This window comes from Serinus canaria, chromosome 9 (assembly GCF_022539315.1).
Source record: "Serinus canaria isolate serCan28SL12 chromosome 9, serCan2020, whole genome shotgun sequence".
In the NCBI taxonomy this organism is placed as follows: domain Eukaryota; kingdom Metazoa; phylum Chordata; class Aves; order Passeriformes; family Fringillidae; genus Serinus; species Serinus canaria.
The window spans coordinates 12,050,002-12,075,254 of record NC_066323.1 but is presented as its reverse complement, the minus strand read 5'-3'; the positions used below and the strand labels follow the sequence as shown (position 1 = coordinate 12,075,254).

The 25,253-nt window shown below is 40.5% G+C and overlaps 1 protein-coding gene across 4 annotated transcripts in view; it reads left to right on the top strand.

The window, feature by feature from the left end:
* The first annotated feature begins 3,907 nt into the window (after positions 1–3,907).
* Positions 3,908–25,253, top strand: part of ACAP2 (ArfGAP with coiled-coil, ankyrin repeat and PH domains 2) — a 60,166-nt gene continuing 38,820 nt past the window's right edge. For all 4 annotated transcript variants that reach the window (XM_030226924.2, XM_050977798.1, XM_050977797.1 and 1 more), the window contains exons 1-4: positions 3,908–4,061; positions 20,840–20,897; positions 23,373–23,492; positions 24,117–24,170. In XM_030226924.2, coding sequence (XP_030082784.1) covers positions 4,009–4,061; positions 20,840–20,897; positions 23,373–23,492; positions 24,117–24,170 — 285 coding nt within the window. In that variant the 5' untranslated portion in view covers positions 3,908–4,008. The remainder of the gene's footprint in view (positions 4,062–20,839; positions 20,898–23,372; positions 23,493–24,116; positions 24,171–25,253) is intronic.

Here is a 25,253-nt window from a genome sequence, read left to right as displayed (position 1 = left end):
AATCTTTTAACGTCTTGAATTGAGATTAATGGGGTCTTTTCACAAGAAAGAGTTGAACTCTTGATTCTGGCCAGTGAGGTGATGCCAGTTTTTCAACATGCAGAGTGCTATTTCTTCTTGTATCAAATGTAGTCACTTGCATAGAGTAAATGGGCAGAGGGTAAGCATTTAGATACTTCTGACTCGTCAAGTCACTTACTGTAGCTGTCAATTTGGCTCCTAAGAATAGGATTTCAAAGCTTTATGTTTGTACCTTTTATAAACGGGCTTGCAGTGTTCAGAGTGTTGGCCTGTGTGCACTGAGCTGTATTTCAGGCTGAGCAGCTGCTGGCCTGGCGTGTCCCAGCTGGACACTGAAAGTCTGCTGAGAGCATGGCAGTGCTCAGCAAAGCCATCTTGCTGTCAGACTGAGCATGGACATGGTGAGCAGTGTGTGCAGGTAACAGCAGTGTGCTCTGAGCTGTGGCCCATATCACTTGTCCTTTGTGCTAAGTACCCACAGGTACTTCAGACCCTCAGTTAAGGGAGACTCCAGCAGCAGCCCTTACCCAAGCTAATGTCCTGCCCTCCTTAACCTTCCACTTTCTTGTGTCTGAGGCCATTTGATGCTCACCAGGTCTTCTTTGTACCTTACAAGGTCTAGAAAGCATTTTGTTTAACAAACAAACTTTGCTAACTTCCAATAAAGACCTTTCCTGTAATGGCTTCCAAAATCCTAAATAAAATTAGTATGTAGCTTTGAGGGAGGTACACAAATGCATGAAGATGGTTTTAAATGAACCACATAATGTATAGTAGGTCCCTTCATCACTCAGGTGATTTTGAGCTGCTTGGGTGATCTCCCATTTTCTGTGCCACTAAGCACCTAATTCCAAGTCTGATGTTATTTTGAAACTTGATTTAGTTTGGGGATTTTTAAAGGCTTTGTTCTCTGCATTTTCCTCAGTGGTCGCAAAAATTCTGTTCATGGTGCTTCTTTGTCTTCCTCAACAGAAGTGCAACCTGATGTCCCTGACACTGCTTCTGCCTGAAAGGCTGGTTTACTTGGTTTTCTGTGCTTACACCTTGATGCATTTTAAAAGCTAAATTGGGCAAGTTTTACTTTGCAGTTGCTCCAGAAACTCCATATAGCTTTTTTTACAAAGGGATGTCTGATTTCCCTCTGCTTGAGAAATATCAGTTAAGAGTTCCCTGCTGAATGGGGACAAGAGAAGAAATGTGTTTTCTCTTTTTGCATTTGATGAGGACTTAGCTTTCTTGCACATCTTAATCTTTAGGTGCACATGGTAAATGTTCATGTGTACAAGACAGAGTGGTGGAAAGAGGAAACAAACACAGCACTTAACTTATGTGGACAGTGAGCTCCACAGCACCATAATTGTGAATCTTCTTGCACAGATTTAAGTCCTCAAGCTGTATCCTGTTTAGAGAAAGCATTTTCAATATGCTTCCATTAGGAAGATCACTTACAAATAAGAGCCTTAACTCATGTGTATAGATTTGATGTTTTCTGCCCATAGTTTCTTTCCCACCAAGTTGTACAATTCATGGAAACTGCAGATACTTTCTCCACAGGTCACTGTCTCATGTGAAACTTGTACATCTTACCAGAACTCTTTGTTTCTGTAACATGCTTTTTTGTGGTATTATGATGCCACCTCACTAATGTAATTATTTTGTTTGAAACCAGTGTTAAGTGTCACAACATAAATAAAACCATTGTTTTCATTACTACCTTATGACACTAATACTAATCTAATGTTCGGCTTCTTGGAGCTCTTCAGAAAAAACAGGCAGCTAAAATTTGCAGTTGTGTTCATAGATAAATGCTTAAACCAATGTTGTAATTTCCTCATGAACTCTCATTTACTGTAACTTTGATGTAAATTGGTTTGTTCACACAGTTCAGATTTGCTGGCTTGCCTAGACCTGAGGGTAGATCTGGTAACCTAAGTAATGAACTTGAGATAGTATCACAGAAAAGGTTGCATTTTTCAAGGTGGTTTTTTTGTGTGTGTTGTATTTAAGCACAACTGATCTGTCTCTTCATCATCAACACTGAATCATCACTCACTAGCATGGAGTAATGGAAAATGACTAACAGCAGCTACTTCTTAGGAAGTAAAACTCTTCCTCAAAACTGAGCTGGCCTCTTTTCAATTGCATACTTCAGTTGAAAAGTGGATTTCACAACATAAATGCAGCCCCAGTGATACAAATATGAACATGCTTTTCCTGAGTGGGTGTGACTTGAATGCCTAATCAAAATAGTGGTAGTTTGGCTAGTTTTGGTGAGAGACAGCTCATAAAAATATGCAGTTGTTACATCTGTGTAACTTGTAGTTGGGTTCTGACATTTCACAGTCTTAGGAAAAAAACCCCTGACATTCTAAATCATAACTGACTGAACCAACAACTGTCCCTCTGCTTCTGTGAAAGAACACCTTAACTGAGGGACAGTAAGGGTACAGCAGGCATTCAGCTTCTTGGAAAAAAGTTATGTTCCCCTCCTTCCATGTTGACTGTTTCTCATTGTACCACTGAAAGAAAGTGAGGAAGAGACAATGGGAAGAATATGAAAAAACAAAAGAGGTAAAACAAGAGGTGAAACTTAGTTAAGATGCTGGGGTGAGGAGGGTGTGAAAGCTGCAGGGGATAGGTGGGCTCGCTGGAAGCAGGTAGGGCAACTCCTCAAACTCCGGGAGGAGGCAAGAATGAACATCCTCTACTTCTGTCAGCTTCTCAGCACCGTCCCTGGGACTGCGGGATGAAGCCTGTGACGTGTGACTGCTTCATCTTTGACAAGTTTAACTTGGATAGCAACTTCTACTTCTCTGTCGCTGCCTTTGAGGAGGAGAGGGGATGGCTGGTGCTCCTGTCTGTCAATTTTACATCTGGGAACATTAGGCAGCACCAAACTAGTTAAAGACCTTTTTCTATATTCTCTTAAACGAACAGAAATCTACAATGTTCTGCTGTCCTTCACTGCAAACTGGAGACTGCAATATGGTCCTGTTCACTCTACTTCAAAATATGATCTGCTCTAGTTGAAAAAGTATTCTCGGACAAAGGTTCGGTAAGAAACCCAAGCATGCACGCTTGATAGTCCTTGACAGGAAAACCTGCGGTTTGCGTTTTTCCTTCAAAGACTCCTTTGAGTCTCCCCGAGGAGTTATTTCCTCTATCTAGAAATGAATCACACTGGAGAGCACCCGGGGTGGAGCTCTCTTCCCGCTGGTGGCACCCTCAGCAGGGACCCGGAGCCGCCCCCTGCCCGGCGCGGGCGCTGCGCGGCTCGCTGGGCCCAGGGCTGAGGGGCGGAGCCCGCCTGACGGAAACGGCCGCTCTCGACCCGGTACAACTGCTCAGGGGCTCGCCCGGGCCTTCCCGCGCGTGTCTCAGCCCCAAGGGAGGCATCCCCGCTGTTTATTGAAGAGCTGTAATTTAAAATCACCACGCAGGCACCGACAACCGGCTGAGCAGGGCCCGCCGCCACACGGCCCGGCCCGGCCCGCCTCAGGCAGCGTCACGGCAGCGAACGCCGGGCCGGGCTGTGGCCGCAGAGATCCGGGCAGCCGCGGCCGTGGAGCCGCCGTTTGGAACGGCCGCCTGCCCATTGGCGGCCCCGGCTGTCACTCTGAGCTCTCTGGGGAGGGAGCAATCGCTGCGGTGCCGACGGTTGGCTGCATCTTCCGAGCGGCCACGCTTATTGGGCGCTCTGCCTACTGAGCCTTCCCCTCTCGCGTTGTGATTGGCCGGCGCGTCCCCCGCTCTCGCGGGCGGTCGCTGCTGGCTGGCCGGGACGTCAGTCGCGCCCGGGCGGGGCGGGCACAGGGCGCTCTGGCCACCGCCCCGGCCCCGAGCACCGGCCCCGAGCACCGCCCCCTCCCCGCCCCGCCCCGTCCCGCCCCGCCCGCCGGCCCTGGCCCGGTCTCGTCTCTCTCTGGGTTCGCCGCGCCACCACTGCCAGCAGCCGCAGCAGCGGAGGCAGCGGCGCGCCCCGCCACCATGAAGGTGACCGTGGACTTCGAGGAGTGCCTGAAGGACTCGCCGCGCTTCAGGTGCCGCCGAGAAGGGCCGGGCCGGGATCGTGGCGGGGGACAGGAAGCGGGGCCGGGTGTGTGCGGGGCGGGCCGGGCTGCGCGGGCGCTGGGGGTGACAGGTGCTGACGAGCCGTGGGCAGCCGGCCTGGAGTGGATGGGCAGGCAGGGGCTGTGTGGGTGCTGCCGTGGTGTGGGGGCTCTGAGGAGGAAGGGGAGGGGGCATGTGGGAAGTGCAAGGACGAGGGGCAGCGTGTGCGGTTCGTGGGCTGGGTGGGCAGTGTGCGGGCTCTGGGCTCGTGCGGAGGCAGCGCAGTGAGCAGGGAGCATTGCTGGGGTCACGCCTTGGAGGAGATGGGGGTGAATGGTGGCGGGCGGCTGGTGCAGGGCATGCTGGTCAGCCGAAGCAATGTCAGCTGAGACTCGGGCTCAGGAGGGTGAACTCTTTGGTGGTCTGAATTCGGTTCTTCAGAGTTGTGCTCACACTTCAGTTCCCAGTGTCTCCTGCCTGCGTCTGTTGCCTGGTCCGTATTCAGTGTGGCCACTGTTGGGGTGCCAGTAGCAAACAAGCTCAGTATCGTCTTACTTCCTGTTGTCAGAGCAAGGCACGCACTCCTTTGTTTTTCCCCAGTCGAGTGACCAGTTGTCTATCATTGCTGTAGGGTTATTTCTGCATATGTCAGGCAACATTTCCCTCAGTCTTTCATTATGTTTTTACCCCATGTATGTATTTTACACCTTTGTATCCAGTGAACATAGTTGTGCCTCCCTTTGGGACGTGTGGCTGGTCTGTGCCTACATTCACCCAGTTTCTGTGCCTGGTATTACCCTGCTAGATGCTGGAGACACAAACAGCTCCATGACGTGATGTGTCAGTGCTGTGCCTGTCCTGTCCCATGCCGAGCTCATATCTCAAGTGCCTGTGGCTCTGTGGTGAGCTCTGGATGTTGAGGGAAATAGTCCTGCTCTTCCTCTGCTCTCTGGCATGTTCACGCCTCCTCTTTGTATCAGCTTTAGCAATCCTGTGGTATCTGGGATGTAGAGGAAGTTGGAGAAGGAAGGTTGGTTGAATGGCTTACCCTTGGCAGAAGTTGGAGTTCCTGTTCTTTCCTCCTTTGCTCCTGCCTCTGCTGCCAGTTTGTCGCTGGCTGCTTCTCCCACGGATTTTTTGGTGACTGTGACGTGTGTTGTTGGATCCTTCAGTGAGCTGGGTGTCCTGGCAGAGGAAACTGGATGGTTCTCTGCCAGGTTAGTGAGTTGTGTCAGCGTCTCAGTGGGTGTGAAACCTACTAAAGCTTAAGGGGAGTGGAGAGAGGAAACTTGTCTGCCAGAAACAAAGCTAGAGGAAGGCAATGGAGAATGACACCTCCCTTAGGGCAGCAGGCAACTTTTACATTGGCTTAGCTGTTTCACAAAACCTTGTCCTGAGCTGGACCTGCTTGCTAGTATATATACATTCTGAGACAGCTGTATTTAGTGTTGGTCCCTCCCATTTGGTGGCAATGCAGTTGTAGATTGGCATAATTTAACCATAGAACTATACCAGTAGTTGCGTTATTTTAGTTACTCATACCTGCTGAAGTACTAAATACACTTGAGCAAACAAGAAGTTGTGACTAAAATTTGTGAGCAGAAGTGTGCTGCTGTTTTCTTCAAGGTAAGTCATACTAGTTCATTTGAATTCACTTTGTAGCATTCTCCTTTTGCCCCTCTTGATTCCTTTCCTTCAAGGAAAAGAATCTGGAGAAAACTCTTTGTTAGGGTGTTCTAGTACCTCATGGTCTTTTTCCCAGTCTGATACTACTACCTTTGAATAAATTGCAGAAAACCTTATGGTTTTCTGCAAGTAATCACTTGATGGCATCAAAACATCCTTCCAACCTTTAACTGATAGGAAATGGTTAAAATTGCTAGGCAGAATTCCTGTAGTATTTCTGAAAAAGTTCCATATCTTTCATTATTAGTCATCAATGTTTGCTGTTATAATTTTGATTATTCTTAATGTTTGTATAAACTATCCAACCCAAAGAGTAGAAGCCTTCTGAATGAAGGTTACTACAGTGGTTTTATTGAGGGATGATAGAGACACTAATGTTGAGCAAGGCTGTGACAGAGTCCTGTGTTCTTGCAGGGGGTAGTGTGGACATAAAGCAGCTTCTTGCTCTGTGTTCCTTGTAGCAAAGCTGAGCTGCAGCTTTCTCCTGACCTTGCTGAGCAGGAGGGTGTAGCCTCTGTCCTTCCTGTCAGTATACCTGTCAGAGCTCTTCAACAAAGGTGTTGGGAGGTATGTAGAATAGAAATGTCACAGGTTACTTTCTTATGGTTGTGGTGGTAACTCGGATGACAGGGGTGAATCAGAGTTCCTGAGTCACTGAATCCCTTTTTTGATGGGGAACTATTTAAATCTTTCAAAACATGCTACTACAGGCAGCTTCCGCCGCATGGCTTTCATTCTTGCTTGTCTATTTCTTGTGAAGTTCATATTGATATTTCTTGGCTTTGAGATTTAATTGGGCCCCAAATCACAACATCTAAGGTCTGTTTCCTTGCTTAAAGTGCTTGTGAAGGGATGGTGGTTTGTAGCTGTTAAGGTGCTGATATGTGATGAGGTAATAATGGCTATAAAGGTTCACATCAGAAGTATGATGAGTTATTTCATAACAAGGCATACTAATTTTTTTTCACTCTCCAGTAGATGATAAAGAAATCTCTGAATTACAAAACCTGAAGCAGTAATGGCTTATTGTATCACTAGATTGTAAATTTACAATATGCCAAATCAGTTTGTAGTTGGAGACTTGATGTTTAGAAACTGATTTTTGAGGTAGTGGGAAAGGCTATGAGTTCAGGCACACTTTTGCAAATGTGTCATGTTTTTTTTCTAAACTTGCTTTGAAAATAGTCTTGCTGAAATCACATGCTTTGCTGTCATGATCCCCTCTCCCAAAACATGGACACACCAAAGATCTGGTGAGGAAATGCGTTTGCAGTTTGTGTCAATGACTTCCCATCAAATGAAGAAGTTGGCTGAGGAGGGGTTTTGGAGCAGCCCTTGAACAATAAGAACTGAGCTGTGCTGGCAAATTCTGTGTACATAATCATGCATTCCTGCAGTAGTTTTTAAATATGCAGATGGCATTGTGAAATAATTCTTTCTCCGTTAAACAATGAGAGTTTAAGTTTCAGAGTTTAATGGAACAGGCCTCTACATTGCTGTTTCATTTTCATTTTTTCTTCTTCTACCTATAGAATGTTTTTTCTCAATGAAGTATCACTGTAGCAACCGTATGAATCATTGGAACTAAATTACTAGAAAGGAGAAGCAATTTTAAGTGATGTGGAAATACAGCTGCTCTAAGTAGCAGTTAACAATTTTGGTAAACAACAAATAATAGAAAAAGCAAAATTCAATTGCTTGTAATCTATGCAATTGTAGAACTCTCTTCAAAAACATTCAGCCTGATCCAGTCTTTAAAAATGCTTTACTAAAAAGCTCTGTGTTTTTGAGATAATTTCTTTGTCCTTATCTGTCATGGTTGCCAAAGTTTAAAATTTTTTACATTTAAATTTCTATTCATTTCCTGAGACCCCAGCTGCAGAACAGATGATGGGTGAATGAGGTAGCTCAAAATATAAATGAAACTGTTGTCAATTACCATTCTTAGCAAAAGTATTTTTGGATAGTTTCTCAGCATAGCTGTGGTTATAGTGTATTCCCTTGTAAGGGACTCATCTGAGGAGTCTTCCATTTTGCCTGAGCTAAAGCACTGCTCTGGGGGCAGGCCTGTGTGTGAGGCTGACTTGTCACTGGGGTTCCCTGCTCTGTGCTGGCTTTCTTCTCCTGTGGCTTTGGCCCTACTCTGTCTGTGTGGGGCCAGCTGAGGTGCACCCCATGCTTATCCAGGGGATGCAGGTTGAAGAGGTCACTTGTGCCACTTTCTGGCTTTCTAGATTTATGATGTATTTTTTCTCACTACTTCTGCACTGTGTAACCAATGGTTTGTCACTAAGCATCTGTTTCCCAAATAGTAGTAAACATTTTGTCACTTAAAATATGGGTAATATAAGAAAGTAACTTATTTAACTTATTTGGAGTATGTTGTGTTCAGTAGTCAGAGAAATTATCAAAAGTGCCTAACCCATATGCTTTGGTCTGCTCATTACCTTCTGGAAAAAATGTAAAAATAGGAACATCAGGAGAGTAGTCCCTTCCGTTCCAGTGGGAAGGGTGCTGCTCTCTAACCTGCTGCGAGTGGCAACAAACCCCTGGTGTTCAGCCTGGGTTTGTAGCTCAGCGTGGATGTGGCTCCACTGAAATCACTGGGGCTGCTCTTGGGGGTAAACTCAGCCACATGGCAAGTGTGAAAAGGAATGAGACCAAGAACTCTGCGTACAAAATCTGTTCTGCTCAGACTTACCTAGCTGTTTTAGAACAAATTTCCAAAGAAATGTTTGGTCTGGGCTTTCTGCCCTTGGTGTTTGGGACTGAAAAGCAAGTTTGTAACGTGCTTGGCAAGGGAGGATGGAAACTATTGCAGAAGAATAGGAAAAAAGATACAATAAGTCAAAAGAAAAAGCTGCCAAGCATTTCCTTTTGAGTTTGCATTTAGCATATTTCATACTTACGTGGTTGTTAACGTTTATAATTTCCTGTATGAGACTGCAGAAGTGCACTTTTTGTAGCCGAAGTGACATGGAGGACAGTCTTGGGTGTCGATAAGTTACATGCGTACAACATCCCTGTCCATGCTGCTGGGAGTCTGGTGGAGTTAAACTTAGTTAAACCGATTCTAGGTTTTTAATTCTGCACTTCTGTGGAGATTGCAGTGACTATACTGTTCTACTCAGGCTCTATTCAATGGATTTATTTTTAAATTTGTAACTATGCCTTTCAAATGTACATTAAGAAAATGATTGACCTAGAGAAAGGGGGATGTATTTGAGCACAGTGTGCAATGTCAGAGCATTTTTTTAATGAGGAAAATTGTTCAAGAATAAAGAAGGTTCATTGAAGATCACTCTCAAGTACATCTCTGAAAAATCTCTCCCACTGAAATATATGAAAATATCTGAAAAAAATGGTGATTCTTTTTCTTTACTGTTAGATTATGAATTATATTAACAAGAGCAAACTAAAAAATCTTAACTATATCTCAAATTGTTAATAGGAACTTAAAATGTTAGCTTCTTCAGTTTTGGTCTTTTTACATTTTTATCTGGAAATGTTTAAAAAAACCCCACAGTGAGAAGGGAGCTTATAGTGGAAGTACTGACAAAATCTGCACGTTGTTATAACATTGCTCTAGCACAGCAGCAGGATGGTTGCTGAAGAACTGATGTTAATTAAGCCTGTACAACTGATCTTTAATGAGTACTTGCAGAATTAGAGGACAGCTTATTTATGCATGTGTGTGCAATGGAACTGTAATTATACAAGTCCTTATGGCCTTTCAGGTTTTAAATATAGATTTGAAGAGGTTTGATTCTTTAGCCTGGAGTGTCTCCTTTATGATGGCTAAGCACATCTCATGTAATTACATTAAAAACCAAAGTTATGGAGATGGAAGTTTTATATTTTTTGGGAGGGGAGGAATTGTAATGTTAAAATCTCTGAAAAAGAAGGTCAGTAAATAGAATATTAATTGGGAAAGTGGCAACTATAAAATAGAAACCTGTGTCTTGGGCTAGATGGATTTTTGGTGGCTCTCTGTTTTTTCACTGTACGTATCTGTGAAACTGTTGGCCTCTGAATAGCAAATGTGCTGATTTCAGCAATGTTTGCAGTGTCCTGTGATCTTTTTTCAGGCTTAGCTTCTTGACAACCTTGTACTCATAACACATTATTTAGTCAGCATTTTTTCCCATTCTTACTTCTTGCAGTGAACAATATGGCTTCAATTATTACTAACTTTTTACTAGAGTAAATAATTCTAAAAATTTCCCAAAGCAAACTCTGTTCTTATAACCTGTTTTTGGAGAAAATAGGAAAGGAAAACGTCTAATTTCCATTGGCTACAGAAATTACTGTTTACAGACAAGAACCCTTTGTCCTTATCTTGATGAAGGCCTTGCTGCCTGAATCAGTTTAGTATCTCAAGGTGATGCAAATGCAGAAGTGTCATGTTTACATAGGCAGGAAATAGAAGAATAAATTCTGAGTAATTCAGGGTTTGGTTGCTTTTTTTTTTTTTTTTTGCCTCTCAGTTGTACATGCAGAATTCATTTTAAGAACACATGTAGAAGTTTAAACTGTGTAAATGCATGTGTGATCTCTGTGAACAGATACTGCTGGTTTTAGATTTAGATATTCCTGTGGGTTTAGGTAGTGATTTAGGTGCTTTGCCTTTTGCTAGTGGCAGATTTGTAACAAAAGTAAGGGCTGAAGTTGCTGTCTGCAAAGGAAGACCATGGGGAGGACATGCACATTAGTGTGTGGATAAATAACTATAATGTTATTTTAGTACATGCAGGAGTTTTCCATACTTCTGTGTGAGGCAATGTAAATCCTGATTTTGTTGTCACTCATTCACATTACTAAAAGATTAGGTTATGAAAATGAGAAATAGTAGGTATTATCATTATGATCGTAAACTGGACAATTCTAAGCAGTCCGGTAGACTCAAACATTGTTTTGCCTTCCTGATAATCTTTTCAAGAGGATTCCTTGTGTATGTGGCAGAATAAAGATTTTATTGTTAATGTTTACTTTATGAATATTAGAAGTAGCCAGGCCTAAACCTAGAGTAAATCAGTTGTTGTGATGCACTGACTGTGTGAGGAGAAATCGAATTTATGGAGTGATCTCATGTATACATTTTCAAATTGACAAGACACAGTGATAGACTAAGAAAATAATTTGTTGCAAAATAGTTTCTTCAAGTTCCTTTTATGAATGAGAGGAGATTTTGAACAGAGAAGATGGCTGGTAAACTTACTTGTATAAGTGGCATACTGGTGGCATGAGTCTTTCTGTAAATCAGGATTCCTTTTTGATGTTTTAAGTTATCTATTTGATTTTTTAAGACTACAGTATTCAGGCACAATACCCTTGCATAATTTTTGTAGATCCCATTTCAGTATTAATGGGCATTGAAATAGTTGTATTGTGCTTTTGGACAAGAATCTGACAGTAGGTGCGTGTGCACAAATGACCTTTTTATTTCATGAGTTTGTGATCTACCTTCAGCAACAGTCGTTAAAGGAAGACCCCTGCTATGGTTTTGTCTTGATAAACATAAAGCAGAGCTAGTGAGAGTTTTCATGGTGTGATTTTGAAGTTTCTAAGTTGGATATAATACAAAAGAATTGAAGTAGTCACATGTAGTGAAATGTCTTCAGTCTGCTAAAATTTAAAAAACCATATTCTATGCAAGACAATTGCAGATTTCCATCTTTCTGTGTGCCAGATGTTAAGTAGGAACACATGCATATCAAAACCACATTTCTGTGCATTTGAAATACTCTAGTCTTCAATTTTTTGTGATCTTGTAGTTATTATTAAAAATATGTATAACTTATGTAATGCCAGAGATCACTTAACAGATTTTAGTGTCCTGATATTCAGAATGACATTGTAGATGGAAATTTGAATTCAGTCCTTTGGAGCAAAGGAAAAGTATGTGGTATTTACAGTTCTGACCAGGAATGTTATCCCTTCTGTCTGTCAAAAAAGAGATGTGGAATATGACCTGGGAGATGGGGCTTGGGTTTCTGCTCCTGTGGACTCTACCCAGGGAGGCACTGAGCCTCTTCTGTCCCTGTCCTGTAGTCAGACAGGGATCCCTGTCCTCGGCACAGAGGTGGTGGCTGGTGTGAGTCTGTGCCGAAAGTCCTTTCCCATCCTCTGATGCCTTCCTAGATTCCAGATCTCCAGTGACTCCCTTGCTGCCCAAGCCACTGGTCAGTGGGCACTAATGGGTCTCTGAATGTTGGTAGTTTTTGGCATAAAAAGATATAGTTTGTGTGGAGTTTGGGAGGTTTTGTTTTGAGTACTTTGTGTAAGTAATCAGACTCAGCATTTGACTGATAAACTTCAATGTAAAGAACATGTGGTGTTATAACATTGCTATTGGTTCTATAAAGCATGCTGTTGTTATTATACTTTTGGGTTAAGATAACCCAAATAAGAATTCATGGATGAAGAAGAAATGGCATGTAGGCGCAGCAGGGTTGGGCCTTGTGTTCTTACTAGCACTAGCAAAAGGCACTGTAAAGACTCAGAGGCCAACTGGAAATGTAGCTGATATCTTTCCTAGGCTTAATGTACCATGTAAGTTGGAGTTCCTATCTATAGAAAGTGTTTAGTAAATAATGACCTAGGCCCCTTCCTTAAACAGGAAAAGGAGAATGCATCTCATCTGCTGTGTACCATCCCTCCTCTTAAGCCAGATCTTAGGCTTAGGCTCCTTACAACTATTGATCTTCATTAAGATTTGATCCCCAGCAGCTCTTGATTTGTTCTAGCCATATGTGTCAGGATAAGGTGACCTGTGCCCTGGAAATCACATGTTCTGCTCTGTCATTCCCAAATATGCTTTAGCTGACTAATTTGGGTATCTGTGCATAGATACCAGTGTTTGATCAGATAAGGCACACAGCAATAATAGAACAATTGCATTGGCTTTGCCAGACAGGGTTGCTGTTAGGGATAAAAACTGTTCAAGACAACTGAGGAATCTGATACTTTGTTGAGGATGCAGCTTCTGGCTGAATTTGTGTGTTGCTAAGTTGGACTCTATTTAAAAAGACTACACGCATTTACACACCTACTCTGTGGGGTTATTCCTCAAAAGAATCTACAGGATTATTCTTCAGAAGAATCTCCAGTTTGTGAAGAAAGATTTTTAAAGTACTCATTTAACTTCATTTATTTTGTCTAGTGTCTGATTTTGAAGAAGGTGTCTGCCTATTTAATCTATCCTACTTGTTTTATCCCAAAAAGAATGATGAAAAAGGACAAGGGGAAGCATTGAATGTGCCTACTATTACAAAATATCCACTGAATTGTAAATATCAGTCTTGCAAGATTTTGTTTGAAAATATTTGCAGTTGATTTGAAATGAAAAACCTTTAACAGGTAATAATTAAAGGATAGGTAAGCTTCTGTTTGGTTGAAAACCAGCTTACCTGCAGTTAGATTTGATAGATGAATGAAATCCCAGGGTCTTTAAAATCTCTTGATGACTAAAAGTAGTGGGAGAAAAGATACTAAATGTACCCAGCAAAGTTCCAGGGCTGTGGGTGTACTGCATGCATTTTGTAGTTTTTATAATATAAAGTTCCAAATGCTTTTTTTTTTTTTAATAGTTTATCATCATTTGAAAGGGATGAGGAGGAAAGGCAACTGGCCTTTCCAAATTTGAGAACAGTAAATTTGAGAAAAACATGAATACGCTATGTTTCTCTATTGTCCTGCTTTAATGCTTATCCACTCTTTTGGTTTGAGATTGGATTAATTTACTGGCTCCTTCAGTGTGAAGGCATAAAGGGCAAACAAACTGCTTTTTGCAGTATGCAAGAACAATAAAACTACACAATAAAACTCTTAATTTACATGTAAAATGCACTTTAGGTTACTGAGTGTGAGATCCATATATGTATATTCACCTAATATCTAAATAAAAAATTCCAGAATTTGTGTATTACAACAAAGCTACAGCCTTCTTTCTGACTGTCAAATAGAGCATTTGTACTGAAATATTCAACTTCTGAAATGGACAAAAAGAGTAAATACTTGCCGAGGACTTAGTCTTCATAGCAAATCTGAAACTTCCCTCAGGTTTCAGTAAAGAAGATCCACCTGATAAAACTGGAATTGTAGACAGCTAATGGTCCTCAGCTCTTCTGAAACGTGGTGAGCTCTGGTTACAGAGACTTGGCCAGCTTATGCTGCTTTGTACACAGCAATGCTCCTCCAACTAGGGTGTAAGGTTTAAATTAGCAACTAAGGGAGTTACAAAAAGAAAGGGACAGATCTTACCTAATTCTTCTGAAATGGAAGCAAACCCAAGATTCATGTTAAGATTATATGGTATCTTTTTGTTTACTTGCACAGCACTCAGACCTTTAGTTGCCTGTACTTTACTCGGGGTTTCCTGTGTTGGTAGTTAAGTGCTGCTGTATCAGTTCTGATCATATTGATCCTGAGAATGCCCTGCTGGTGCTATGTAGTGATATTTACTCTTCCTGCATTGGCTGCAGGTGAGGTACATAAGGAGTATCTTTCCAAATCTTTCCTGCAGGTGAGGTACATAAGGGGTATCTTTCACTGCTCTTTAGACTGTTATTACTTACAGCTTTTATAAGCAAAGTTGACGGGACTCCTTAGCATCTGACTGGTAACTCCAGATCTTGAGGCTAACAGGGTGTGTTTGTTAGATGTCCTATCTTGTATCTTTTGCAGTTGGTTGCTTGATGGTTATATTTATGCTTCCACTTCCTGACCTTACTACATACTTGAGTTTTCACATGTTGAAATCCTTCATTCCATCTGCCGCTTCTGTGTTCAAGATCCTGGGTAGTTGCTGAGATTTAAAAGATTAAAGCAGCTCTGTGATGTTGGCAAATTTTCAGCTGCAAGGCTTCTGTACAACACCATCAGTTCCTTGAGCTCCTTTCTGCTGCCCTTTTTTTGGTTGCAAAATCTTGATACTGTAGTCCTACTTCCTTATCTGGTAGTAGACCCTCCTAAAAAGCTTTTGGGCCCAATCTTGTATGTTGGAATCACTAGTCAAGGGTTGTGCAGGACATGTATTGTGATATGTTACACTCTTCCCAACTTGCAGTGTAATCAACTTATTTTCCATGAACTTTTCATGGTCACCATTGTGCCCCCATCTTGTTAACAGCTGTATTCTGATTAACAAAATGCTGAAGTTGAAAGATGAGGAAAATCCTGCTTCTCAGAGTCTTTGTGGAGGAAACAGGTTGCTAATTTCCCACTTAGGCTTACTGACAGGCTCTCCTGGGACAGAAAAAGCTTAGGAGAAAAATATTAGGGGAAACCATTGGGAAAATAGCACTGTTAGGCATTTCTGGGAATTCAGTTTACTCCAAAAGAGTATTGAGAGGAAATGTTTAAAAATTTAGGTCTAGCAGGTAGCACAGAAGTCCTTATAGTCTGGGTCATATAGACAGTTAAATGCTAGTGCAAGTTTAGTGGTAATGAGTTTGGCTTCCAGCGGTGTATGTTAAGGGCAATAGGACTTGTTCCTTTTTGAAGACTGATTTGTTTATAATATTCATTATCTTTGAGCTGTGTGTAGTCTAGCAGTGAAGAACAAATTAAGTGAAGTGTACATCTTTAAAGGATTTGTCCTACTTGTTATATTAGACCATATGAATTATTGAGGAGGAACTAAACCTTGTAGGTGCAGTGATACCTACAAGCAGATCTTTGCTTTAGCAATTTCATGACTTCAATAAATACCCTTGCATTATTTCATTTGATTATTTTCTAAGCCCTACTTGAGAGGAGTAGAGGAATAGTCATTTTAATATTGAGGACTTGATTCCCGTGTCTCTGGGGAAATTTGAAATGCAGACAGTGTTTGCTGTGTACCTGAAAACTTGGCTTATTCATCAACATCATAATCTTCTGTTCAGGAAATGTATTTCCATATTTCAATCCCCCCAGGCTCAAAGAAAATTTCTAGGATTTCAGGGTGGGGGTTCAACTTTCTGGTTAAAAGCTCTAGTGTTCATGTAGGGCACATAGAAGTTTTTTCAAGCTATTGATAAAATGTTGTGTGGCAATGACTAAAGAATTAATAATGAAGGGATTACTAGCATGAATGAGAAATTTTATCTTAGTGTGTCAGGAAAGTTCATCATCTGTTCCTCAGTATGGAGGGGCCCTGTGCCAGTGGGGAAAAAACTCTGCAGTGCCAAACCAGGACTTCAATGGGCTCTGTGACAGGCTGCAACAGTGTTCTTTCTTCAGATCATATTTATGGTTATGACACATCTCATAAGATGTAAAACTGTACTTATATCTGTCCATGCTGTTATCCAAAGTTAGGCCTTATTGTTCCATGTATGCCTTCTTTGTTCCTCAATAATGTCATGTTTCTTTTTTAGTCTCTGGTTGTCTGATGCCATAACACATGAACCAACAGTATTCCTTCTTGGCAAGCTGGTTAACGTGCCTCTGGACACCTTTGTAATATATGAAGGATATGAAATGAAGTAGACAGTGATTGGAGGGAACCCTGAGAAGCTGGAGGGTAGGTCTGCCACCCAGCAGGACCTCAGCAAGGTAGGGGAAAGCATAGGTAGAAAGCTCCTTAAGTTTAACCCAGACAAATGTGAAGACTTCCTCTGAAAAGTAACAGCCCTGTGCAGCCGTGCTGGTGGACTGAGATCTTTGCAGCCTGGTGACCAGCAAATGGCCCTTGGTGAGCAGTGAAAAGTGGCAGTGTCCAGTGCCATTAGTCACAGTGCTGTGTGTGTTCCCCTGGCCTGAAGCTGCCCTCAGCAGTCTGTCTGTGGCTGTTTCTGAACTCACCTGTGAGCAGTTGCTTTGCATACGAAGGGTGATCCCAAGGTGCAGCTGCTGTGGGAGGAAAGGGAGGTAGAGACAAACTAGACCAAGCAGCTGAGCAAGTGTAATATCTTCTGTGGTACACCTGCATTTTAATTTGCCTTTTCGTCACACTATAGGTCATAGTATATCCTCTGATTAATGTCTACTGTCCTTTTTGCTATCTGTCACCTGATAGGCTCTGACATAGAGGAGGAGACATTCATGTAAATCATCAGGTTCATATTCTTATCTTGCAATTATGTATCTCATTTCCAGGTTTTCACACTCAGTAGTACCTTTCCTTTTTCAATCTGTCTTGAAGGTGTAGTGGATGATGGCTGAAAGGATGTCATCTCTAGTGAAGTGTAAGTTGTGCATTAAGGAGCTGTTCTGCACAGAATATGTGCAAGTAAGAGAGCTGTGTCTTTCTAAGAATTGAGGACAAGACTTTAGTAGTAATTCCATTGAAACTGCAGTGGTAAAAGTCCATTATTTCCATTTCATGAGTCCAAATATATTAATGTATTCAAAAGCCCCAGAATGAATAGCAATTGATTTTGTGACATGTTCCTGTTCTTCTGAAAGTATATTCAATAAATGAATCAAAACTTTTCTCAATTAAAAGAGAAAAAATAAACACACACTCTTGGAAAATATTTTATTGTTGAGCTTTTATCATTCTGAATATTTTTTATAGTGATGTATTATTTCTAGAACTAATAATTATTAGTTGCCCATAACATCTTTGACCTCTCTAGTTTGTTGGTTTTCAGCATCTGATTTAGAGTAACCACTGATATTGATTCCAGCCTCCTCATTTTCGGGAACACAGTCTGAAAATGCAAGATAGAATATAATGAATGAGCAAAAGACTAAAGGCAGGGTGTGGCTTCAATGGCAGTTAGACTTTGTTTGAAGAGGAGCTAAATTTAAAAGCACTAGTGATCACCACTCTTCTGTGAGAGCAAGCAGACCCTACAGACCCATGTCCATAGCCATGTGTGTGTGGTGTTCTGGTCAGCAATGTGTAATGACCCTTTTTTTTTTTTAGAGGAGAGTTTATCCATCATAATTCTCTTTGGTTCCTGGGATTTTTGTAGTACCTTAACCTGGAAGAAAGTCTTTCACTGGTCACCTAAAGGGAGTGCTGTGATGGATGTCAGAGTTCAGCTGTTCTTTACATACACTGAGCTGGGTAATTGCTGGCATTATCCTCATTTTAAAAGGCTGCAAAGTGAGGTCTTGAGTTTTCTTCCATTATCTCCTGTATTCCTCCTGCACTGCAGCTGTGCAGGAAGCTGTATCTAGCGAACTGAACTGTGTTTTAGGGGGGTGGTGGAGGAGAGAAGTCACAGCAGAGGAAAGAAACACATTCCTGAGAGTCCTCATTACAGAGCATGAAGAGTATGGGAGACTGCTCATTTATAAAAGTTGTCCTCCACCCTGAAGCAGCTGTTCTGGTTTTGTGCATTGCCATGCAGTATTTGAACATCTTGGGAAGCCACAGATGTTTGACTCATACACTGGACCTGATTTGATCCTTATTCCTATTTCTGGAGCCTTCTGGCTGAGATCACTGTGACTCAAATCTTGCTCCCAGCTCCCACTTCACTAAGGAGCAACAGTTCTGTTGCATGTCAGGTCTGGCACTTGATCCTCAACTGTTTCACCACCACTTCCTGTGTTTATAGCTGGACAGTGGGGCTTGGCTGTGGACATGACATTTACCCAGAATTATGACAGTTTACTGGGAACTTTATGCCTGACACAGATGTTTTACAGAGAAATGCACCTTTGCATTCTGTGGCTTTAAAAAGTAATAAATTAAGAAAAACAAGGGTAGCACTAGCATAGCACAGCTCAGATCAGCTGTTTTTCATGTATTGCTAGCCCAGGATGATAACATGAAGACAATTTTTGTAACTAGGTGGTACATAATTGGGTGTATATATCTGTATTCTGGTAGTCTGAGGGCATCCTCTGCTTTGTTTTTGTGATTGTAATCCAGTTTTGGACTAATACCTGTAAATATGTTTGCATGGTAATAACTTCTGCTAGATTTTATGTGATGGAAAGAGTAAAGTAGTCATTTCTATGCAAAAAACACAGAATTTAAGTGGGTTTGGATGGAACCCTACAGCTGTTCAATCCATATCCAGCTGTAGGGCCCAGATATGCCATCCCTGTATCATATGGCAGTGGTGGGAAATAGCCCAGAGAACCAGCCTGGTGCCTCAGGGGCCTGTGGCATTTCAGAGAGCTGGCATTTCAGACCTCTGTCTGCTTTGCTTTATACTTCTTTTTGCGTGATCTACCCTTCATTGTTTCAGTTTTTTAATGTTCTGCTGATACTTCTTCCATTTGAGCTTATTCTGTCTTAAATTTTGGAATAGAGGTTTAATTGGAATAGAGGTTTAATTACTGAACAGATGTGTTGTCTTCATTCTGCCTGCTCTAACTGCCTTTATCTCTGTTCATTTTGAATCTTAGACTTTCAGCTCATTAAGTCCTGTGGAGCTAGAGCTCTTTGCAAGTTAAAGACACAAAAAAATAATACTCTTATCAGATCTTGCTGCAGTTCTGTAAACAAGCTTCTTAATCATGCTTTTATGTTAATGCCAAAGAAACAAATAAAAATTTGTTGTACTGTGATTATAAACAAACGAATACAAAATTAAAGTCTAAATATTGAGATGCTTTTCCTTCCTCTGGGTTTTGGGTTTTTTAAATTCTCTTTAATGCTTTCCAAAACGAGATTAACTAGATACTTAAGTGAAAATGAATCAGTTATGAAAGAAAATAAAGAAAGTAAAAGAGAAATTGATGTTGCCTGAAATCCTTCATGGTCTGAAGCTAGTGAAGAGGGAGAAGCCGAAATGTAGGTACAGAGATTGCTTGGATATAAAACCTAGGACATAACTGTGGGAATGCATTGAGGTACAAGAATTGGAATGCAGCTATGTGTAGTGAAATCTGCAAAAGCTGGGAATGTCATGCTCAGTGTTCGAGATCTGCAAGCAATTGGCAGTACTTTTCAAAACTGTTCTTGTAAAAAAAACTGCTTTTCCTGAACTTGGGGCCTGATCCAGTCTTTTTTTTTTTTTTTGTGTTCTTGGCTTGTACTCATGTGAACTAGAATGGAATTAGCAAGAGACAGTAAAGCTGTGGTTGCGTGTAGTCTCTCCTCAGTGGTATAAAATTGGCTTAAGAAATTCCTGCTCCAAATCATTCTTCCCTGCCTATATAACTTTTTCCAGGAAGAGCTGGATTTTTCTGTAGGACTGAAATGTGAAATGTCTGATCCAATTTTCCAAAAAGCATTTCAGAAAACTTCCTATTACCTTTTTTTCCCCAAGGCAGGGTACTGCTGGTAAACAGTGTGGTTCCATGAGCAGTTATGCTGGAATGACTGAAAGAATGGGCACCCTGTGATGGCAGCAGGGGCTCTCTGTGCCAGAAATGAGTCCATTTGGCTCTCAAGGCAATAGCCTGATGAAGCAGCAATGTTGATGGACTCTGAACAAAAGAGTCATCCATCCTCATTCTCCTGTTTTTTTCAGGTAGCAATAAGGAAGGAGGTATCCAAAGAAACATGAGCTTAGAAGCAAAAAAAAAAAAAAAAGAAAAAAAAAAAATAAAAAAAAAAAGGAAAAAAAAAAAAAGAAAAAAAAAAAGAGCTGTGCTTTAACAATGCTGCATAAAAGCAGCTTTTACTGGCAAGTTAAATTTGACTGGCCTGGAAGATTTCACCAGTGTAGACCAGAGGCAAATGATCTAATCAAGTATGCCATCTGAACTCCTTGCAGGTTGACACATGGCAAGTGCTGTATTTTTTTCTAACCTCATTGCAAGGTTATTAATGAAATAGCTGCCCTATTTGCAGGTTTGAGCCAGGAGGTCACCAAAAGAGTTAAGAAAATTTCCTCCAAGTTTCAGTTTCTTTCCTTTGTTGTTAGGTTCAAACATATAGACTTTTGTCTATACAAGAACAGAAGAAACCTATTTTGGTGTGACAGATATTAGGATTGATAAAATTGGATTGCAAATCTTTATCAATAGACCGTATTTTAGCAGTGATGTAGTTTTTCTTCTTTGTACCGTCAAATTTCCTGTAATTCTTGTGATTCTTTAAAAATCGATGCTATTTTATAGCTGAAATTTAAGTAAAACTGTGATGGCAATGAATGAGTTACATGAATGCCTGTCTGCCCCTTCTTCCCAGACTCAGAGTATTTTTGTGTAAAATTTTAAAGGAAAACCTCTTTTATGCATGCAGGGCAGCTTTAGAAGAGGTAGAAGGAGATGTGACAGAGCTGGAACTGAAACTTGACAAGGTAAGCTTTTAATTCAAAAATGTTTGTCTCAGAAACATCAGAAAGTGTGTTTCAGTTTTATTTTAAAGTTCCCATTTGGGAAGTGTCAGTGGCCGACCAAGCACCCTGCTCTGCAGAGGAAAGGGATCCAGGTGGAGCTCACAGCTGCCTGGGAGGCCAGGCTGGAGCAAAGCAGCCCCAGGCAGGCTTCGCTTGTGCAATTCCCTCCCGAGTGGCCCTCACTGCGCCCCTGTGACTCAGCCCGGGGAGCTGCTGCAAACTCCTTCAGCTCTCACTGAGATAAAAGCCAGGGTTTGGTCACTGCTGCACCAAGAGCCTGGTGATCACGCCAGCATGCACTGGGGATATCTGGGATCTGGGTACTCTCTGGCTTGGAGGTTTAAAATCCATGCTGTTTGTCACTGAGGCACAGCAGCCAGGTGTGTGTGTGTATATATATATATATATATATATATATATATATATATATATATATATAAATATCCTTCACTGTTGTGTGGAGGACTTGACTGCTGTAAAATTCATCCTGTGTTGTGTCATACTTTGTGCATGTGTATGAAAAAATATATGTAGCATCTTTTCAGCTCCTTAATACCTGTTTATTGGTTTCGTCACCTTTGGAACTTGTGTTATTTCTTTGCTAGTGTGTTGAGGATGGCTTATTTTTGGTTTTCATCTGTATAAAGTCTTATTGCCTTTGCATTTGTGCTAAATGTTTTAAATTATTTTTATCTGTGTTTTCACATGGCAGGCAGATGTCATTTGTTCACCTCCTTAACTGCTTTTTGAATTCAGCCTTTTTTTCCTGGAGCTGTTGAGCTGGCTGCAGAAAGCTGGAAACAAATAAAGATGGTGTCAAGCCTGAAGACTTGTTCTTTACTACTTGTAATAGTATTTCTAGTTTTTAGTAGCTAATAATCTAGCAACTTGCTCTTGCAAAATAAATTCAGGATCCTTAATTTTGTTTTGGTGTGAATCTTGGTGAAACTTTTGGGTATAACATACATTTTTACTATAGATATGTGGAATCGGTTTTGGTAGATCAAACAGTGTAAGTATTTAAAAGATCTGAAAACTCAAACTTGTAAGTTTGGCTTTTTCACCAGTCTGAAAGTTTTTGGGGAAAAGAATTCTCATATTCCTTAAATGGCATTACTCGGGGTCTTGCAGTACAATACTAAAGTTGAAAGCCAAGCTTCTTGGGTGAGCTGAAGCAACTATGGCCTGAGGGTAATTATTTGTCCAAGCTTGGTTGGTAACTTTTTCTGATTAGTTGTTCATACTAAACTTGGTTTTATTGTCTCACAATTTTGACTTTGGGCTACATTGTCTGCAGTTTTGTGCTCTCTGGAAGAAAGCAAGCCCAGTTCAGGCTTGTGAACTTATTATAAGCAAAGGTAAAGAAAAAAGGTTAATGTTGATAGTGGGGTTTTTTTCTGTCCATTGTTCAAGCATCTTGGACATTCACCAGAATGTGGGAGATCACATTTAGCTTTCCATTTTCCCTAAGGTCTGAGTCAACCTAAAAATTACTGGGTAACTGAGGCAGGAAGGATGCTAAGATGGTTTCTTTGCCCCAACATAGGACCAAGTGCTTCTGTGTTGCTTTTCATGAAGATTTATGTACCATCCTTGAAAAATCTTTCGGAGATGAAAGTTCAATCTTCTGGTTTTATTCTCAGCTTGGCTTAGGGTGGGGGAACTCAATCCTAATGTGCCCTATCTCAAGAGAGCTTCATGGCAATTGCAGTAACCACTGCTTCTTACATTAATGGCCCAGTGCATAAATGGTTCAAGAAGTGGGAAATATCCATCACAAGATACTGAGGACCTTCTTATCAGACTGCACTTCCGTGAGGCCTGAGGTGCTAACTGAAGCAGTGAGTGGTAGGGATGGAAAGCTATCAGAGATTAGTCTGTTTGTGAGTGGAAACATGATTGATTTCACCTCCTGAGATGTAACCATGGCTCTTCAGCTCTGCTTTGTGTATAGGGCCTTTTGCTTTCCTGTTCTTGTATTTTGAGTGTCTCAGGATTAAACAACTGGTGTAGGTTTAGGGGGGTTTTTTGTTTGTTTGTTTGTTTGTTTTGAGGTGTTTTTCCTCAGAAACCACAATAACCTCATCATTTACTTGGGTTCTAACCAGTTATGTTTTAGTTGCTGTACTTTTTGCCCGTGTAAAACTCTCTCTTGAAATATGTGCAACATGTCAGTTAACAATAAATCAAGTAAAAACTAATTTTAAAAGTTTATAGAGTGGTAGCTTTCCCAGTAGCATATATATTGACCTAGAGTAGTATTTTTATAGCTGGTACTACACAATAGAAAGCTTTTCATAGAATCTAAGAATGTAACTTTTGAAATTTTGGTTTTGTAGCCTTATCTAAGCTCAGTGTTTTCATGATTTATATGATGGTATAAAAACCAAATCAAAATGAGCCTTCCTCTTTCTCTCTTTTTTTATGCTGTTTTAGCTGGTGAAGCTTTGTATTGCAATGATTGACACTGGGAAAGCATTTTGTACAGCCAACAAACAGTTCATGAATGGAATTCGAGACCTTGCACAATATTCCTGTAAAGATTCATTGGTTGAGGTAAGTTCTTTGAGGTGAAAGGGGAGTGAGAGAAACATAATCTTAAAATAGTACAACATAACAGATGGCAAGAGAAGTAGTTGAAGTTTTTAGAATTATTTGCCTTTTTGCTCCTTTTTCTTGGCTATCTCTTTTAGAGTGGGGGTTTTCCAGCTGTGTGTTTAGTTTCAGCAGTGACATGGGTCTGCCAAATTTCAGAAAACGTGTTAGATTAGTGTGTGCACTAGTGATTGTAACACGTTAATCTGTTTTTTTGAGTAAGAGTATTAAATGTGAAAAATATTAATTAGTGTAATATTAAATACTGTAAATTAATGTTTTAGATTATGTAAGATATGTTTCCCATATCTTTAGTCAATTTTAATTTTTCCTGCTTTTCTTCATTTTGGTGCTTTATATACAGGCAGACAGAAGTAATATTTTTGTTGCTTGTATCTTTAATAGATTTATTTGCTATTACAGCCATGTTCTCCTTCTAGCCTAGTGATTTAGTCTCATAATAGTGCTATAAGGAAAATGAATTTCCAAGTTCTTTACTGAAAAGCTGTAAACCTCTGAACTGATGCTTTTGTGCTGTGTTTTTAATAGGGCTTAACTTAAATCACTTTTATTTTTTCTTTACAGACCAGTTTGATGAAGTTCTCTGACACTTTACAGGAAATGATCAATTATCATAATGTGAGTATTTCTAGCAGCAACATGGCACTGATAGCTCACCTTCAGTTATTTTTGATAAAAGATTAATGGTAAAGCCTTTCTTGTTGATAGTTTTTGCAAACTAATGGTTTAAGTGGTGTTAAATAACTCTCATTTTATACTTAAAACTATTTTAATAATGTTTTGTTTACAAGGTATTTATAAATATCCCCTTTTCTGCAGATTTCCATCTTGGTTTATTTTTCATTTGGAATTTGTAAGCTTTGGTGTCTAAGACAGTAAATACTGGATAGTTTCATCTTTTTGAATCCAACTGATGGTAACAGTTACAGGCTATGAGCTTATACCTTTTCTGGTCTGAAATAATTATTGTCTTTTCCATAATTGCTACTTTCTCCCCTGTCCTTTATAACAAACAAAATGAAGCACCTATGATTTGCATATAGTTTTCTTTTTGGAGGGATAGCAGATTTAGGTAAGTGTGGAGAAAGGAGAAAATGCTAGGATTTAGGACTAATTGTAACTTTTAGCATGTCAGATTTAATCAGAAACTTCAGTTTTCCATGGGTTGAAAACTAATTTGTTATTTTTCCTTTAAAGAGTTTGGTCTTTTATTCAGAAGGTTTTTTTTCTGTTTTTTTTCTCTTTCATTGGCCCAACTGCTCTTTGTTAATTTCCCAGCAAATTGCTGGAAACAAACTGAAGTGTCTCCAAAGTGCTGAAAATATGCAGGACACTTAAAATGTGGGTTTTTCATACCATTGAGAGTATAAATATTGACAAGATAGAATGGAATGGAAGTTTGCTAGCTTTAACTTAGCTATCTAAAAGTGTCTGATTAGGCTTTTTTTTTTTTTAATGCATGCTTTTAGAGTGGAAGGGAAGCAAAGCAAAGCAGGTTAATAGCATTGTGATTGATTTTCTTTCCATTATATAAAGTGTTCATATCTGCACCTAGTCTAATGAAAACTGTAAAGAAGGGAGAAAGTGAACAGTGGTTCTTGGGTTGGAGAGAGAAGGGAGTGCCAAGGTTCAAAGCAGTAGTACTGGAGCAGTATTACTTTCATGTCAACAATTTCCACAGATTAGATGGAGCAGATAACT